Source organism: Colletotrichum jinshuiense, chromosome 9 (genome assembly GCF_051148585.1).
Source record: "Colletotrichum jinshuiense chromosome 9, complete sequence".
Lineage (NCBI taxonomy): Eukaryota > Fungi > Ascomycota > Sordariomycetes > Glomerellales > Glomerellaceae > Colletotrichum > Colletotrichum jinshuiense.
The window spans coordinates 2,971,221-2,987,118 of NC_139316.1; the positions used below are offsets into that span (position 1 = coordinate 2,971,221).

Genomic DNA, 15,898 nt, shown 5'->3' on the forward strand with positions numbered 1-15,898 from the left:
CCTTTCTCTCTGCTCTCTGTTCTAGCTCAGTGGCGCACGCACCGGGCACCTGGCCTCGCTTTACCTTGCTTGCCCTCTTACCCTACTCTGGACTACTCTCTACTCTACATCCTATTCTGTCCCCTGGCCCGGGTCTATCTTCTCCTCTCCATCACTCCCTGGCACCGCACCCTTTGACTTCTTTTTGTCTCCTTTCCCGCCAGACAGGGACAGGTACAGGCACAGGCACAGGCACCGGCGGCACCAGAACACCACAGACAGCCCGGCCGGCACACCTATGTAGCTCGGGGAGGCACAGCACAGCACAGCACAGCGCAACTGACTGACTGACTGACTGACTGGTACTTCTGCCACTGCCACACTGTCACTGCCACTGCCACTGGCATTGTCCCTTGGCACTTGGTTGCGCCTCCAACCCATTCGACGCTTGTCGGTTGATTGATCTCTTTCACTCCCCTTTGCTTCGCTTTGCTGCTGCTTCTGCCGCTCCTTTCTTACCACTGCTACCGTTACCGTTTTTTTAGCTGCTGCTGCACACGCTCAGCATAGCCCAAGCAAGCCTCCCCCATGTTCTCGTCATAGGCCCCCCTCTCCCCCGTGTTTCTTTTCCTTCCAGGCTGCTGCCTTCCTTTCTCTAATCAATCATCTCTATCCGTCCCTCACTCACTCACACACACTCTCTCCCTCTCCCGCTCCTTATCCCCATCCCCCCTCCCCTCCAACATTACCCGCGGCCACCCCTCCCCCCTAGGCTTTCTTTCTTCTTCTTCATCTTCTTCTTCCACCTTCCTCCTTTTCCCTTGCTTTTCTGTTGCGTCGTGAGAGGTCGAGTCAATCCGTCAGAGAGATAAAGGTTATTCAACCGCCAAGACTGCAACTGCATCAGAGAGGCTGGACCGTGTGAGTGCATCCCACCCCCTCGAACCCCCCACGGGTCCTATCTGCGCGCCCCGTATCCCTACCTCGAAGACCAAACGGAGAAAGAGAACGTTGCGACTGACCGTTGGCCCGGTCCGTGGGCGCCGTGTGTAGTCATCTCCCGTCCTACCGAATCGCAGACGGTCGCCACCCTCCCATTGATAACCTCGCGCTTCTCTGCCTCATCCCTCCCCGCGACTCCTCCTACGACACCCACCACCGACCGTCGCCCGTACCCACCACGTCCACGCGTTGCATATAATCATGTCAAACGGTCCACCCCAGTCCATGCCTCTACCGACCCGACTCCAGAACAAGGTTGATGGGACCTCCGACCCCGTCGCCTCAGACACAAACCTCCTCCATAATGCAGACTTCGCCAACGACGTCTCCTTCCCCTACGTCTCAAACCCTCAGATCCAGTTCCAAGCACACACAATAGCACCCTCGCCGCCATTGTCCGAGTCCTCCTTCCAACAGCTCGAGCGCCCTTCCACCCAGAAACCCGGCCTGAGCCCCCTCGCCTCCGCCAGCTCCCTCCGACTTCAGACGGCAGACCTGCACCCAGCCCTTCCCACACGCTCCGACGCCCACTCCACCGCCGCCTTCTCGACGCCGCGCCGTCCGAGTACCACCCTCTCGCACAAGACCTCATCCTCCAGCCTGAAGCCCGTAGCCCGAACCCCCAGTTTCAAGGCCGCCATCGGCAACACCCTGGGCCCCGCCTCGGCCACGAGCTCGTGCATGCCCAGCCCCATCCTGTCCGCCATGAGCGACGTCACCCCGCTGCCTTCACCGTTATTATCAGGAGACTCCCCCGGCCCGTGGAAGCGTCTTGGTGGGCGACCCTCGTCAAGAGACCACATGCACAACCCGACCCCGGATTCCGTCCTGGTCTCGGCCACCGGCGAGTCAATAGCCGCCGCCCTGGCCAACGCCTCGAAGCGCAAAGTCTACGCCGGCCTGGTGGCAGAAGGCGCCGAGGCGGCCGGCGCGAAACCCATGCCCAATGGCAAGCCGGATCATGCGCGGAACCGAAGCATCAGCGAATACATACCCGATCCGAACTACATCCCAAAACGACAAATCACCGTATCGGGCTCCCACGCCAAGCCCGCCGACGGCCCCGAGTCCGCCAACGACCACCACATGCGCCGGGAACTGAACCTCGCCGAGTCCCGGGGCCTGACGCCCGCGATTGCGCAGCCGCCGACACCGCCCCCGAGCGAATCCTCCAAGGACTCCACCGACACATCCACCAGCAAGCCGAAAACTGCGATCCCCGAATTTTTCGAAGCCTACGACCGCCGCGACCAGAAGAGGAGAAGATGGAGAGCGGTAAAAACCCTCGGCCAAGGGACCTTCAGCCGCGTCATGCTGGCAACCAGCCGGCTGGAGGACGACGACGTCTCATTACAAGCCGACAGCCTTGCGCCGATATCCGAAATGCCGTTGTCGTATAGGAAGACACTGGTCGCAGTCAAGGTTTGCGAGCATGGCCCACGAGGAGGGGCGAGCGAGGACCGGATCGAAATGTCCCTGAAGCGCGAGTTGGAAATCATGCAGAGCATAAGCCACCCCTCAATTGTTCAATTGAAGGCATGGAATATCGAGCCAAGCCGCGCCATCCTGGTGCTCAGCCACTGTCCCGGCGGCGACCTCTTCGACGTGGCCACGGGTCACCGCCAGCTCCTCAAGCCGACCCTGCTGAGGAGGATGTTTGCCGAGCTGGTCGGTGCCGTGAGGTATCTGCATGAGCGCAGGATTGTCCACAGGGACATCAAGCTTGAGAGTGGGTAACCCTGATCTGAAAAGAAAGAAGAAAAAAAAGGAGGAAAAAAACTTGCTAACAATCCACAGATGTGCTCGTCAACTTGACGGCACCCGAGCTAGCAGATTCCTCGATCGACTGGACGACCTATCCTCACTCGGTAATTACTCTGACCGATCTCGGTCTCTCCCGTCGCATCGCCGACGACGAGAAGCTCGAGACTCGCTGCGGCTCGGAAGACTACGCCGCACCCGAGGTTATTATGGGTCTGCCCTACGACGGCCGCGCGACCGACGCGTGGTCTCTGGGCGTCCTGCTCTATGCACTTCTCGAGGCCCGCCTGCCGTTCGACCCCTATCCCAACACGATGGACGGCCACCGCATGCGCAGCCGCACAAGTCACCGAATCGCCCGCGCGGAATGGCGCTGGATTGAATACGCCGGAGAGGACGGCGACCACGAGGGCGACGAAGCCAAGTTTAAAGAAAGCGGCCTGCTCGGCGCCATGGAGATTACCGAGGGTCTGCTGCAGCGCGCCAGGAGTAGATGGACACTAGAAAAGGTGGCGGAGAACGAATGGGTCAAGGGCGCGATCCAGGTCGAGGGCGGCCTGCGCTTCCGCGAAGAGGTGGAAGGCGTAGAGGTATGATGATACACAACTGGACAAAAATCACTCCGCGATACCCCTGGCAATGACGACGGGAACAGGGTTGGGACATGGTATGGTATGGAACGGAATGGACTGGCTGTACGAGTAGGAGGAACGGATGGGCGGGTGGGCATTTGCGACAAGCTGACATTCATACCACATGCTCTTCCGTATGTGAGGGGCAATGCTTATCTCTTTCCCTTGGTTTTTTTTTTTTACATATATATTTGTTACCTTGTTCAGCGCGAGCCTTTCGGACTCGCTAGTAGGGCTGGAGCATTTGCTTCAAAGTCCTCCAAGATGGACAAAAAGCCCCTACAGCAGCAGCATCAGCAGCAGCACTTTTTTTTTTTTTTTTTACAGCTTCTTTTACTTTTCTTTTTACGTTTTCTAGACTTCCAGCTCCAAGACCAAAAATCACTTAGAGAGTTGAAAGAATGTCTTTTTCTTGTTGAGTTGCTCTACATCTTTCTCCCCCTTCTTGTTTGGCTAGCGGCGGTGTTGATTATATCCGGCGGAGAAAGAAAAATCAGTTGGTTTTTTTATATTTTATTCTATATTCTTAGAAAAGAAAAACATGTATAGTTATCAGAAAGATACAAAAAAAGAGAATATCCCGGTTCACCGTGTTCTTTTGCTTCATCATTCCTTCCAAATAAAGCGGAGTTGGGAGGCGTTTGCCGCGTTCCAGACGCCGCCTGCCCTCCGCGCCTGTCCGTATCGCACAACATGGGACTTACAGCAATGTCCAACCCCCCCTCGATGACAAGAAAGGCAAGAGCCGAATTTACGAAAGTCGAAGCCGTGGAATCCCATTTCCTTTGTGTGTATGTGTGCGCGCGCGCACATGCGTGTGACATGTGCATGTGTTCTCCTTTGTGTGTTTTGTCCCTCTCCCGTGTGGTGGCGTCTGCTGCCGAGGCAGGGTGTATCTGAGATCCGGGACCGGCTGGGCCAGCCACAATCTGGCTGACAGGATTGATGATGCAGGAGGCTGACATGCGGGTAGGGGGGGGGGGGGGGGGGGGGTGTCTGTGGGCTGCCGGCCGGGTACCTGGCCGGGAAGGGGGGGAGAGGGGCTGAGAACGGTCCGTTTTTACGCCGTTTGGCCGATGCCACGCGTGGATGTGGGTGTGTCGTGGTCCCCTCCTTTGTTCCTCCCCTTCCCGCCTTTGTCGCTTCCTTCTCTTCTCTTTGTTGTCCTTTGTGTGTTTTGGATGGGGGGCCTGGTTTGGCCGGTGGGCGTTGAAGGGTGGCACGACGACGACAACGACGACGACGTGGGGGGTTCATTCGGTGATGACCGCGGGCCCCGCGGGTTGAATAGGTCTCTGTCTGTGGCTGAACGTCCGAAACGTCCCTTTGCCTTCGGGTCGGTTTACGGCGAGAGAGAGGGAGATGTGTATACAATACGGTACGTGTTTGCCGCCCTCCCCCTTGTCGGGGGTTTCGGCCCCCGGCCGGCCGGGATGGGAGAGAGATCCCGGAAATAGGTCCGGAGCGCGGAGTTTGCGGGGGGCGCGGGCGCCGGAGGAGTGGAGACCGAGCCCGGCGGGATTGATCCGAGGGGGGGAGGGGGGTGCGTTCGGGACGTCAACAAAACTTGCGCGATCGGAGCTTTGCCTGGTGTGACCACTTTGCTATTCTTGATCCACCATAGTCGTAATTGATCGTAATTACGGGTCCCGGGTCCGTTATTCTTTCCTTCTCTTTCCTTTCCGTGTTCCTAGATAGGCATGTGTGCTCTCGAGGCTGTTATTCAAAAACCTGAGCTCATCTCGGCGCGCTGCTCGGACACCGACGGCGGCTTCATTAGCGCGCTGCCAAACCAGGACCTCCGGCGCACCGCGCTCTGAAAACTGCAGATAAGTGCACCTCTTGGTGACTTTCAAAGAACCTCCCCCCCCCTCTCCGCCCGCCCACCACCACACTACAAGAATGCTGCGCCGGTCCCCGGCCAGAGGACGTCGAACGCCGCCGCCCCGTCCAGGGAAACGCCGCCGCCCATGCCGCCGAGATGGGCGGGGTCCGAGAAGTCCACGTCCGCCGGGCCGATGAACTGGCCCAGGTCGTCCAGGTCGCGCCACGAGAAGCCCCTGCAGCCGAGGCCCGGCTGCTGAGGGATAAACACGGCGTCCGGGACGCCCGCGGGCGCCTGTACGCGGCCCACGGCGCCGAAATCCGGGTGTCCCGCTTGCGCCCCGCCGCCGGGGACCGCCGCGCCCGGGTCGTTCGCGTCCGCCGTGCATGGCGCGGCTCCGGCAGCAGAGTACGGGGCGGGACCTGGCCGCGCTTCTTCTCCGTCGGCAACGGCGCCGACGCCGACGGCGCGGCCCGTGGGCTCTGCGGCCGTGGCTGCCGCGGTGGGGTGCCGGGGCGGGGCGTCTTGCGCCTCCCTGCCGGTCTTGCTGCGCCAGAGGAGGGCGAGGAGGCGGGCGTAGCGCTGGCCGAGGCTGTGCGCGCTCGGCGAGGACCGCTGGAGGCGTTCGATTGTGACGTTGATGGAGCGGCGGACGCTGTCGGACGCCTCGCTGCCCAAGGCGCCGGCGTGTCGGGCCTATTGACACAGAGCACGGTTTTAGAATTGTGACGTGTTGTCCTTCTTGAGGAATACGGTGAGGAAGGTAATATTAAACAAACCCCGACGACAAGCATTAACAGGATTTGGGGGGAGGGGCAGGGCGTGGGAGGGGGGGCAGGGCGTGGTTAACCAGCAGAACGTGCCGCCCTTCTCACCTTGAACAGAAACACCGCGGCGTAGATCACGTAGAGGTAGTACTTCAGCGGCATGTACCGCAGCCCCGTGGCCGGGTCGACGGAGGTGTTGAGGATGTCGAGGAGGGAGTTCGCCGCGTCCATGGACTCGTAGATGAAGCGGGCGTCGGGCGTGCTGGCGAGGTCCGCGAAGAGGCTGCCGCTGATTGTCGCCGTCTGCCTTGCGGACGGATGGGGGCCCGGGGCCGAAGCGCCGCCGTGGGCCTGTTGCCGCGACGGCGGGCTCTGTTGGCGCTGTTGGCTTGGCTGCTGGCTTTGCTGCTGCTGCTGCTGCTGCTGCTGCTGCTGCTGGCGCGCGCGGGTGATGGCGCGGTTGATGGTTGCCTGGAAGGCGAAGGCGTTGATGTAGAGGCGCAGGAACTCGTATGAGAGGTTCAGGGCGGCTTTTATCGTCGGGGTGACTGGCAGACATGGGCCGGTTTAGCCGAGAATCGAGACCGGAGCGGGCAGCCATGGAGAGGGCCGGGCACACTTACAGTTGAGGCTTCCCCAGACGATTTTCCATTTCCGGAGGACCGCGAACGAGTCGTCCTGCGAGACGTCAGTATACATGTATCACTCACTGCCAAGAGGGTGGTGCGCGCCGGCACGTGCTGGACGCAGACGGCGTGGCCGGGGCCGCCCGTCCGGTCCGACTTACGATGTATCTGACATACTCCCCGCCCAGGTAAAGCTGCGCCCGGTGGCTCGACGACGAATACAGTATGTCGTGGGCGTTGCTGAAGAGCTGGATCAGCTCGAGCTGCGCCTGGAACAGCTGCCCGAGGTTGTCGGGCCCGGCCTCCTGGACCCGCAAGGACGGGAAGTCGGCGGAGCGGGGGATGGTCGATGGGCCCGGCCCTCGGGACCAGAAGCCCTTCCCCACGCGGATGGATACCTCGCGGTCGCTCATGTAACAGGCTACGAACCCCGGGGACACAGCGTCAACAAAACGCAGGAGAAGGAACAAGAAAAAGGAAAAAGAGGAGGAGGTATAGGGGGGGGGTTGAAAGAAAGAGAGGGGGAGGCCCTCGCGGCAAACACGAGGGGCGACGAAGCGAGAATCTTACCGGCCCAGACCAGCCGCTTCCTCCGGAACGTCTCGGACGAAGGGCTCGTCTTGTCCTGCAGCAGGCCCGTCTGCTCCAGGCCCTGCAGGTAGCCCAGGCGGATCGCGACGCCGATCTGCATCCACGCGCCCTCGTCCTCCTCCCCGCGCCCTATCGCCTGCCTCTCCTGCAGACGCTGCGGCGCCCACTGCGCGAGGATCAGCAGCGCCTCGACGGCGCCGACGGTCGTCGAGCCCTTGTAGATGAGCCTCGAGATCAGGACCTCCATGTGCCGCGAGCAGGCCTCGTGCACGCGGGACAGGGAGGGCTCGTCCTTGGACACCACCGTGAAGATCGCGGTGAGGAGGTGGGGCTCGGAGTCGCACAGCAGGGGTACGGAGGCCGGCGTGTGGGAGAGGATGCACTTGTCTGCTACGGGGAAGAAGGGGTGGTAGTTCTCGATATACCTAGCGACAGTGTCAGGTTGAGATGCGTTCGAGGTCCGTGACGGGGGGTATAGCGAGGGGAGAAAGACGTCTTACGAAGAAAGCAGATGAGAAGCGACCGAAAGAGTCAGCACTCCATCCGAGATTGGAGGATAATGGGTTGGCGCATTGGTGGAAGATTGGTGCGGTCCTTTCGCAGGGCTGCACGTATCATGGCCGGTGCCGTCGCCGCCGGACCGGTCTCTGTCCCTTACACGATGCCCCTCCCCGTCGAGGTCGGCAACCTGGGCCAGGAGGTTGAGAGCATCGGACGGGTTCAGCAGATCGCTGGACGTGATATGGCCCTCGATATCCCCGGAGCTCTTGAGAGATCCGCCGCCGGGGCTGTTCGGCGGCGAGCCTGACCCGGGCCAGCTTGCCGGGCGGCCTTGCGGGCTGTCGTCTTCCGCGGAGCACGGCCATGGCTCCTCATTCCGCTGCCGAGATCCCGGGCTCATGGAGTGCCACGGGCGCTTCTCTTCAAGGAGGACTGTGGATGAGCTGCCGGTATTGCCGGCGGGTACCGAGTCATATGCCGCCGTTGTTGCGTCCGGGTGCTGGGAGAAGGTGTCACTGTTAGCCGGGGGTGTATGCGGACACTGGCGAGGCCGCCTGCCGCCTCGTCTCGAAGTTGCCAGAACGCAATCCTTGTGTTCCCGGACGCAGCGGCGGCAAGGCGGGATGCCCGGGTTTGCTCCATAGTCGCTTTCAGCAACTGTTAGTCAACCAAGCTGGTCTCGGCACGCATTTGCATGAGCTCCCCACCCCCCTTCACCACCACTCACCAGCCTCCTCTCATATCATCACCGTGTAAGGTGCAGGAACTCATGTGAGGGGTTTCGGCAAAGAGCTCACAGGTCACACCTGGTCTTCCTGAGCCGGCAGGAGACGCAGGCCCGCGATACCCGCCTCTCCTTCCCATTTGCCGCCACCGCGTGGGGCGGTCGTTGGTGCGGCGGGTTGACCATTGTCGTTGAAGCCTGGCGGCTATCTTCCACAGACATTGCCGGCGACTCGGGATGTTCAGTCTCAGGCTTTCGATGTGGGCGAATACCCCGGGTCAGAGGCGGCGGCGGAGACGATGGGGATGATGGTTGAACTGTGTGGATACAGGGCATCAGAGTGTTAGAGATGGAGTATGGAGAAAGGAGGGGTGAATGGCTTCGGCAATCCACTCCCTGCGCTGGCAATGTCTTTTCGGCGATAGAACGGTGTTTTATGTTTTCTTCTCCGGTGCCCTTTACCGGCCTAAAATGAGGTGCGTGACGCACTCCTTGCAGTGGAAGGTTTGACCACTCCCTGTATGCGAACCCCTAAAGACTTCCAAAACAAACTATCATAGTTACGACCGATCGAGAGCCAGTAGGTTCCCGCCTCCCAATCGGCGTTTGGACCAAACGACGATCCAGACCCTGCGTCCCATAAGGTTCCGTTGAAACTTTTCTGACGAATCGCGTGTAAAAGCTGCTCGTCATCTCACAGCGGGACAGGGAAACAAAAAGATGCCTGTCACCATCTCTACGGCAATGGTGTTGCCCAACGATTCGGGCAAATGGCGGTTTCAACCCTTGCGAGAATTATTTCAAACCACCGCCGAGCACAAGCTCCTGGCCTGTCATGTACCCCGTTTTCACGAACCTAGGTGCGTTGTCAGTGAACCGAGGCTCTCTTTAACTGGGAGTCGAAGTCTTACATCGTGACAACGTTGGCCACCTCTTCAGGCGCACCGAGGCGGTGGACAGGGACGCTTGCGGCAATTGCCAACCCGGGGTCTGTGGCTCTGAGATCCTCGAGGTCGTCTTTGCTGTCCCAGGTGCTAAAGTTGCGTCTGTCAGCCGCTGTCCGTATTTGCCGCGACGGAGGCTCTTACGTTGATTTGGGTGTGGCAATCATGCCGGTTGCTCCGATCATTGCGGGCAAGACCTAAGAGATTGGCAAATTGGTTACGACTCAATCCCGAGAGGGTTCAAACTCGGCACTTCATGGGGGGACCTACAATATTCACAGTAACACCCTCTGGGGCTAAAAACGTTGCCAGATTGAGGCCCATCGAGCTATGTGAAAGCGTTAGTATACCGTTGCAAGCTGTCACTGGCTCGCACGCTTCGCAAATCAACCTCTCCACCGTGTAGTCAAAGCAAAGCCGGGATCCGACTCCAACTCACCAGAGTGCGCCCTTTGTAGCAGCGTAATGACACCCGTTGATACCGCCGCCCCGGCTCGCGATGCTGCCAACAAGCACAACACGCCCCCACCCCTGAGCCCGCATGCCAGGGAGACAAGCCTTGGTGACGACAAACTGGCTGCGCGAGTTGACCTCCATCATCTCATCCCAGTCGTCCTCGCCAATGTCCGCGGGGTCGCGGATGCGGCGTCCGAGGCCGGCGTTGGCGACGAGCACCGATATGGCCTTGTGCTTCTGCGCGATCTCGCCATTTGCGAATACGCTCGGCACCAGGTTCCGCGTTGATTCTCTGGACGCCAGGTCGGCCTGGAACGCGAGGAAGAGCTGCGAGGGATACCGACTCCGCAACTCCTGTGCCAACGCTTCGGCCTTTCCCTGCGGAGGACGACAGGCGATGTCAGTTTCAAGCTTCACTTTCAGGTGGCGGGATATATTGCTTGGTCCTCTCGTACTTGGCTGGATGAATAGTGCAACGCGACATCGCAGCCCTCGGCGGCCAGAGCGTGTGCGCAGGCGGACCCTATGCCACCGCTGCTCGACGGCAAAGTTTCTGGTTAGTAGGGAACCAGCCGCAATCTTGTCTAGTTCGTTACTCACCTTGCCCCTGTAACCAGAGCCAGGCGCCCCTGGGTGCTGTTGTCTGTGCTTCTGATGCTGTATTGGACCATTTTGAGAACCCCTGTAGAACCCAGCGACTTGCACACGGTTTGATATAGCACGGGCTTCGTGTTGACGGGTTTGGGCTCGTGCTCGTGCTGTACTAGGGTATTTAAGCCAAACTTTTGCCGGTTTACATGAATGCGCTCTCGAGACGATGGTACACGCGGGAATGAGGGGTTGGAGGAGACCGGGCATCCAACGCCGAATAGCCGAGAATGCAATTGCCGCCGCTATCGGTGACAGTAAAATGGAGCATGAATCGTAACATGCACCTGCGTCACTTGTTGCTAATGCCTACGCCGCTTTATGTCCCACGGGGTGTTGCCCGTGAGGCAAACCAGCTGGGAGCAGATACCTGCACCCGGGATCTAACCATTGAACATGGCGGCGACTGTGACTGGGGCACCCAATGCATGATCGGAAGGCGACGATATTACACTCTAAAAGCCATTAGCCGGCGCGTCTTGCTTAGCATAACCTCTGCCGCTGCTTGCATCGGGAACTGATCGTCGCGTGCGCGGTTTGACATCTGAATTGCCGTTTGCTGGATCAAAAACCTAAATTCAATTGCCTCGAGGTATCTGAAAAAGCTCACTCCAGGATTGAAACCCCAACCCCAAACCCCGCAGAAAACCCATGTGGATTCCCGGGGAAGTGGCTCTAACGTCAATCGTGATGTTCCGTGGGCATCGCGTGGTATCAACTTATTGATTTACTGTGCTCTTGCCGCCATTATAACCGTTTCCTATGCCGCTCGGATTATTGTGATTGCCGTTGGATCATTAGCAACATCTTCTGTGATCAGCTTCTCTTCTGCAATTGCTTCTTGAGTATCACGTCTGAGAGGTCTGTTAACGCCCCAAAATGGGAGAACTTTGCGGTCGGCGGCTTGTCCTCGCTGTCAGCGTTTTGACATCGCTGGGGTTTATGTTGATCGGCTATGACAATGGACTTATGGGAGGATTAGGTACAGCTTCCCACTCTCTATACGTTGAGCTTCGTATTAACTCGATTTGTCAGTGACGGCCCCGGCGTTTAACTCAACGTTCGACTCGCCTGATCCAACAATGATAGGTGTTATCGTCGCCATTTACGAAGGTGTGCCGGCATTGTGGTTGTATTGAGACTCAATGGAGCTGACATTACCTTCACCAGTTGGCTGCTTCTTCGGGTGTGTGGCGACAGCGATATTTGGCGAGATGCTAGGCCGCCGAAGGAGCATCGGAGTTGGCTGTTCGATCATGGTCATTGGAGCCATCGTGCAAGCCTCCTCGTATGGTCGCATCCAGCTCATTATTGGACGGATTGTATCGGGCATCGGCATGGGTGTAGTCAACTCGACAGTGCCTGTGTTGCAAGCTGAGTTCAGTCCCAAATCAAGCCGTGGCATTTGTGCGTTATCACCATTGTATTCATTCACTTACAACCCCTTTATTCCCAAAATTTGGCTACCAATCCGCAACTCTATCAACAGCTACGAATTCTTGCGTAGGACAATATTAACTACCAACGCCCAGACGTCTGCGCGCAGCTTTCCACCTTGAACTTCGGCATCTTCCTCATCTACTGGATCGACTACGCCTTCTCGACACATACAGAAAGCTATGCCTGGAGGGTACCGGTAGCCCTGCAGTGCCTGTGTCTCCTGCCAATGTTTATCATTCTGCAGATAATTCCAGAGACTCCGCGATGGCTGGCGGCCCACGATCGCCCAGAAGAGTGCCTTGTTGTTTTACAGCGCCTCAAAAGTGACGAGGAAGACGAAGAGTCTATCAATATCCTGTACAATTCCATTTTGCAGGCAGTATCCTACGAAACATCGGTGAGCGCAAGGTCGTGGAGGGACCTTTTCGCGCAAGATGAGATCAAGAGCCAGAAAAGATTCCTCATTGCGTGCGCTATTCAGGGCTTTCAGCAGCTAGGAGGAATCAATGCCATCATTTGTAAGTTGCACGCCCCTCTGGAGAGAGGTTTCGACACGGCTTGATGATGCTGACGAGTTGCTGCAAACAGACTACAGCAGTACGCTTTTCGAAAAAAGCATTGGGTTTGACAGCCACATGTCCAGCCTCATGGCTGGCTTCCTGCAGACGTGGTTCTTCGTTGCGTCGTTCATCCCGTGGCTCTTGATAGATCGCGTGGGCAGACGGCCATTGGTTTGTCCTCCCTTTGCACCAGGCTCCAGTAGTAACGAAACGTTTTGTTGGAACTAGCATTTCGCTAACGAGCGGCTCGGTAGCTTCTGTCCATGATCAGCGTGATGGCGGCCGTCATGGCAGTCCAGGCAGCTCTCATCTACCAGGTTCAGAACGCCACGGCGATTGCCCATGCAGCTGGAATCGGCGCCGCCGTGATGCTGTTTGTTTTTCAGGGAGCCTTCACCATCGGTTTCCAGGCGACTGTCTGGGTCTACCCGTAAGATCATAGTCATCCTGCTGATTGGTAGTTCGCACTGCTAACATTCTCGTCTGCAAAGCTCTGAAATACTGCCTGTCCGGATCCGCCAGCTAGGCTCGTCTGTTTCCAGTGCAGTCAACTGGCTGTTCAACTACGTAGGCTACACCGTATACTTCTCAAATCTTTAATCCTAACTCGCAGCAGATGGTGGTGCAAATAACGCCGATTTCGATTTCAAGTATCGGGTGGCGCACGTACATCATCTTCGCCGTCTTGAATGCCACTTGGGTACCCATTATCTACATCTTTTTCCCCGAGACCAAGGGCTTGGAGTTGGAGGATATTGACCGTCTCTTTTCTGGAAATGCGTTTGTGGACACGAACCTTGGTTTGGATCAAAAGCATGAAGTGTGGGACATTGAGGAAATGAGAGGATAATTATGGGTGCTTGGGGACTGAAAAGAACGAAAGTCAGTTGTAGCTGAGTTATCAAGCGCAAAAAAGCTTGAGAGCAGACAAATGCATGGTACCATAACAAAACAACATCCCGAACGCCGTCTTAACTGTACAATTGCGACCCGAAAATATTCCAGTCTCGAATACACAAGTTAGTGGTATTTGGGACACCGTAGTCGGGGCTTTCTCCTTCGTCATGCCGGATTCATGCTTGCATGAACACAACCCAAGATAGCTGACTCTGAAAAGGCATATATTTGGTCGATTCATCAAGATAAAGCGGTGCTGTAAGCTGCGGAGGTCCTATTCAACTGAATGGGCGCCACAACAACAATTTGGACCTTATTAAAGTATTTCCATGCCTGCTTCTATTTCTCTACACGTCGTAGATATTTATTGAAAGCTCTGAATGCTGTACATAAACTACTTGCATCGTCGTAATGTGACCTTGCACGTGAGACACCCGAGTTTCGAGTCAGTTGGCGTCACACAGACCCATAAACCTTATTCTGTAGCAGGAACAGGTGACTCGTGCCCTGTAACCGAGCGGGATGAGACACAAAAGCCCAGATGCTCGTGAGCTTCATCTTCGGCCACCATCATTGTAGTTTTAGTCTTTACCGTCGATTGCAATTGCATAACGGTCGATTTCTAGAGCAACCTTCTTTGTCCGACTTCCGACGTGGGCTCAATCATTCTCATAACATCTATTTGCCGCAATGGTAAACGTCGAAGCTTTCGTCGCCCATGACGAGCGGGTAAAGACGCTTTTTGGCCCCTCACCTAGACTTGAATTGCTGCACGAAAACCAGGACTACCCTTTCGCTCATGAGGCGGGTGTCTTCGTCGAGCGCAATAACACGCTTTTCATCACCAGCAATCAATATATCGATCACAGCGATGGTAGCCGCAAAATACAGATGAGCCGCATCACGCTTCCCTCCGATGGGAGCACCAATGTGAAATGCGAGGATATCCATCCCGATAATGTGCCTATGGCCAACGGCGGTGTCAATTACCTTGACGGCATCATCTTCTGTGCTCAAGGAACACTGGAAAAGAAAGGCGGAATCGTATTTATGGAAGCGGAGCCGCCATATCAGACGCGTATGATGGTTAGCTCTTTCCATGGCCGGGATTTCAACTCTGTCAACGATGTTGTGGGCCATAGCGACGGCTCAATCTGGTTCACCGACCCGATCTATGGATTTGAACAGGGCATTCGACCTCGACCTCAGCTTCCCAATCAGGTGTATAGATACGACCCCATACACGGTTCCATCAGAGCAATGGCGGACGGATTCGGTAGGCCCAACGGTATTTGCTTCAGTCCAGATGAGAAAACAGTCTATATAACCGACACGGATTGGATTCACGGCGATGGCTCTACTGATCTTACACGAGCTTCAACTATGCAAGTGCTCACCTCTTCTTTCCTCCCCGAATCCCTGCCAGATTTCGGCGTGTAGCCGTGAGCATTGAACTGATTAGATGAACAATAGTTATGCATTTGATGTAGTATCTTACTCCGGAGAACCTTTTCTCACAAACAGACGTCTTTTTGCAATGGCTGACACTGGAATCCCGGACGGAATCAAGTGCGACGTCCACGGAAACGTGTATAGTGGCTGCGGCGATGGGATCAACATCTGGTCGGCCGGTGGTGTTCTGTTAGGGAAAATCCTAGTCCAGGGCGGTGCCGCAAACTTTTGCTTTGGACGTAATGGAGAGGTCTTCATCTTGAACGAAAACCGACTTTGGAGAGCAAAGCTGGCAGATAAAACGAAGGGAGCATTGCTTTGTATCTAAATCCCTGCCTGAAGAGTGGAATGACAGGCGGAAAGCCATGGATCCTTACTTCTCACAGCTTTTTTGCGAGTCTATTTCGACGAAAATTAGAGCATTGGCTATTTCGCTGTTGTGGCCTTTGCAGTAGAGGTATATTAACACTGAATGCTACAGCAGAGAGGGAGTTGCCAATGACAGTCTTCCATAATCCGCATCATTTAAGAAATGGCAACAAACGCATAAGTGTTGAACGACGGTCCGCTCAAGAGAGAATAACACTGTTGGCGTCGGTTGTGCCTATCGTGAGTCCCTTTGTCAAAAATGAGTACTGAGAGATTCTTCTTGGACAGTCTCGTGCCTATGATATGCCAGAATGGCATACCTGTATCCACAGATGCTACGGTAAGTTTACATGGAGCATTTAACTACTATCAAGTACCAATACAAACTTATGAAACTAACGACTATCGCGTTGTCATGAAGTATATGAGCCGGAAAAGCCCTATTGGCTCTAGTGAACCCTGAAACCAATTAGCCTATCCTCCATGCTGGTAGAGCATCGTTGCTGCAGGGAAAACGGTTATCTTTTACAGGCTGAATGGATAAGATTTTCATCTCACGCGGACATGCCACGGCGGACGGTCGACTGTACAGGTGAGAGACAACACTTTCCAAAACTCCAGACAGAACTCGCTTGCCACAGTTTCCGTAACGCACAATACCGCTACAACATCATCCGAAGATTTCCATCAACTACAAGACCAATGATGACCAAAGTAAAACGTG

At 56.4% G+C, this 15,898-nt stretch overlaps 4 protein-coding genes across 4 annotated transcripts; 3 read left to right on the forward strand and 1 right to left on the reverse strand.

Annotated features, from left to right (window-relative positions):
- Window positions 1-1,182: 1,182 nt before the first annotated feature.
- EsH8_IX_000784 (kinase-like domain-containing protein) lies at window positions 1,183-3,338 on the forward strand (the record flags this gene model as incomplete). Its single annotated transcript, XM_083267120.1, has 2 exons — window positions 1,183-2,710; window positions 2,779-3,338. 2 exons carry the CDS (start codon window positions 1,183-1,185, stop codon window positions 3,336-3,338), a joined length of 2,088 nt encoding a protein of 695 aa, XP_083130685.1.
- Window positions 3,339-5,268: 1,930 nt separating this feature from the next.
- On the reverse strand, window positions 5,269-10,479 carry EsH8_IX_000785 (uncharacterized protein; the record flags this gene model as incomplete). The annotated part of the gene is made up of 13 exons (XM_083267121.1): window positions 5,269-5,895; window positions 6,075-6,514; window positions 6,590-6,644; window positions 6,754-7,013; window positions 7,163-7,608; window positions 7,684-8,341; window positions 9,215-9,264; window positions 9,320-9,442; window positions 9,497-9,549; window positions 9,623-9,680; window positions 9,792-10,186; window positions 10,264-10,342; window positions 10,409-10,479. The coding sequence occupies 13 exons, from the start codon at window positions 10,477-10,479 to the stop codon at window positions 5,269-5,271; spliced, it is 3,315 nt and encodes a 1,104-aa protein (XP_083130686.1).
- Window positions 10,480-11,538: 1,059 nt separating this feature from the next.
- EsH8_IX_000786 (general substrate transporter) lies at window positions 11,539-12,890 on the forward strand (the record flags this gene model as incomplete). Its single annotated transcript, XM_083267122.1, has 5 exons — window positions 11,539-11,569; window positions 11,627-11,863; window positions 11,989-12,414; window positions 12,485-12,627; window positions 12,711-12,890. The coding sequence occupies 5 exons, from the start codon at window positions 11,539-11,541 to the stop codon at window positions 12,888-12,890; spliced, it is 1,017 nt and encodes a 338-aa protein (XP_083130687.1).
- Window positions 12,891-14,043: 1,153 nt separating this feature from the next.
- On the forward strand, window positions 14,044-15,133 carry EsH8_IX_000787 (SMP-30/gluconolactonase/LRE family protein; the record flags this gene model as incomplete). The annotated part of the gene is made up of 2 exons (XM_083267123.1): window positions 14,044-14,738; window positions 14,827-15,133. The coding sequence occupies 2 exons, from the start codon at window positions 14,044-14,046 to the stop codon at window positions 15,131-15,133; spliced, it is 1,002 nt and encodes a 333-aa protein (XP_083130688.1).
- Between the last annotated feature and the right edge of the window lie 765 nt (window positions 15,134-15,898).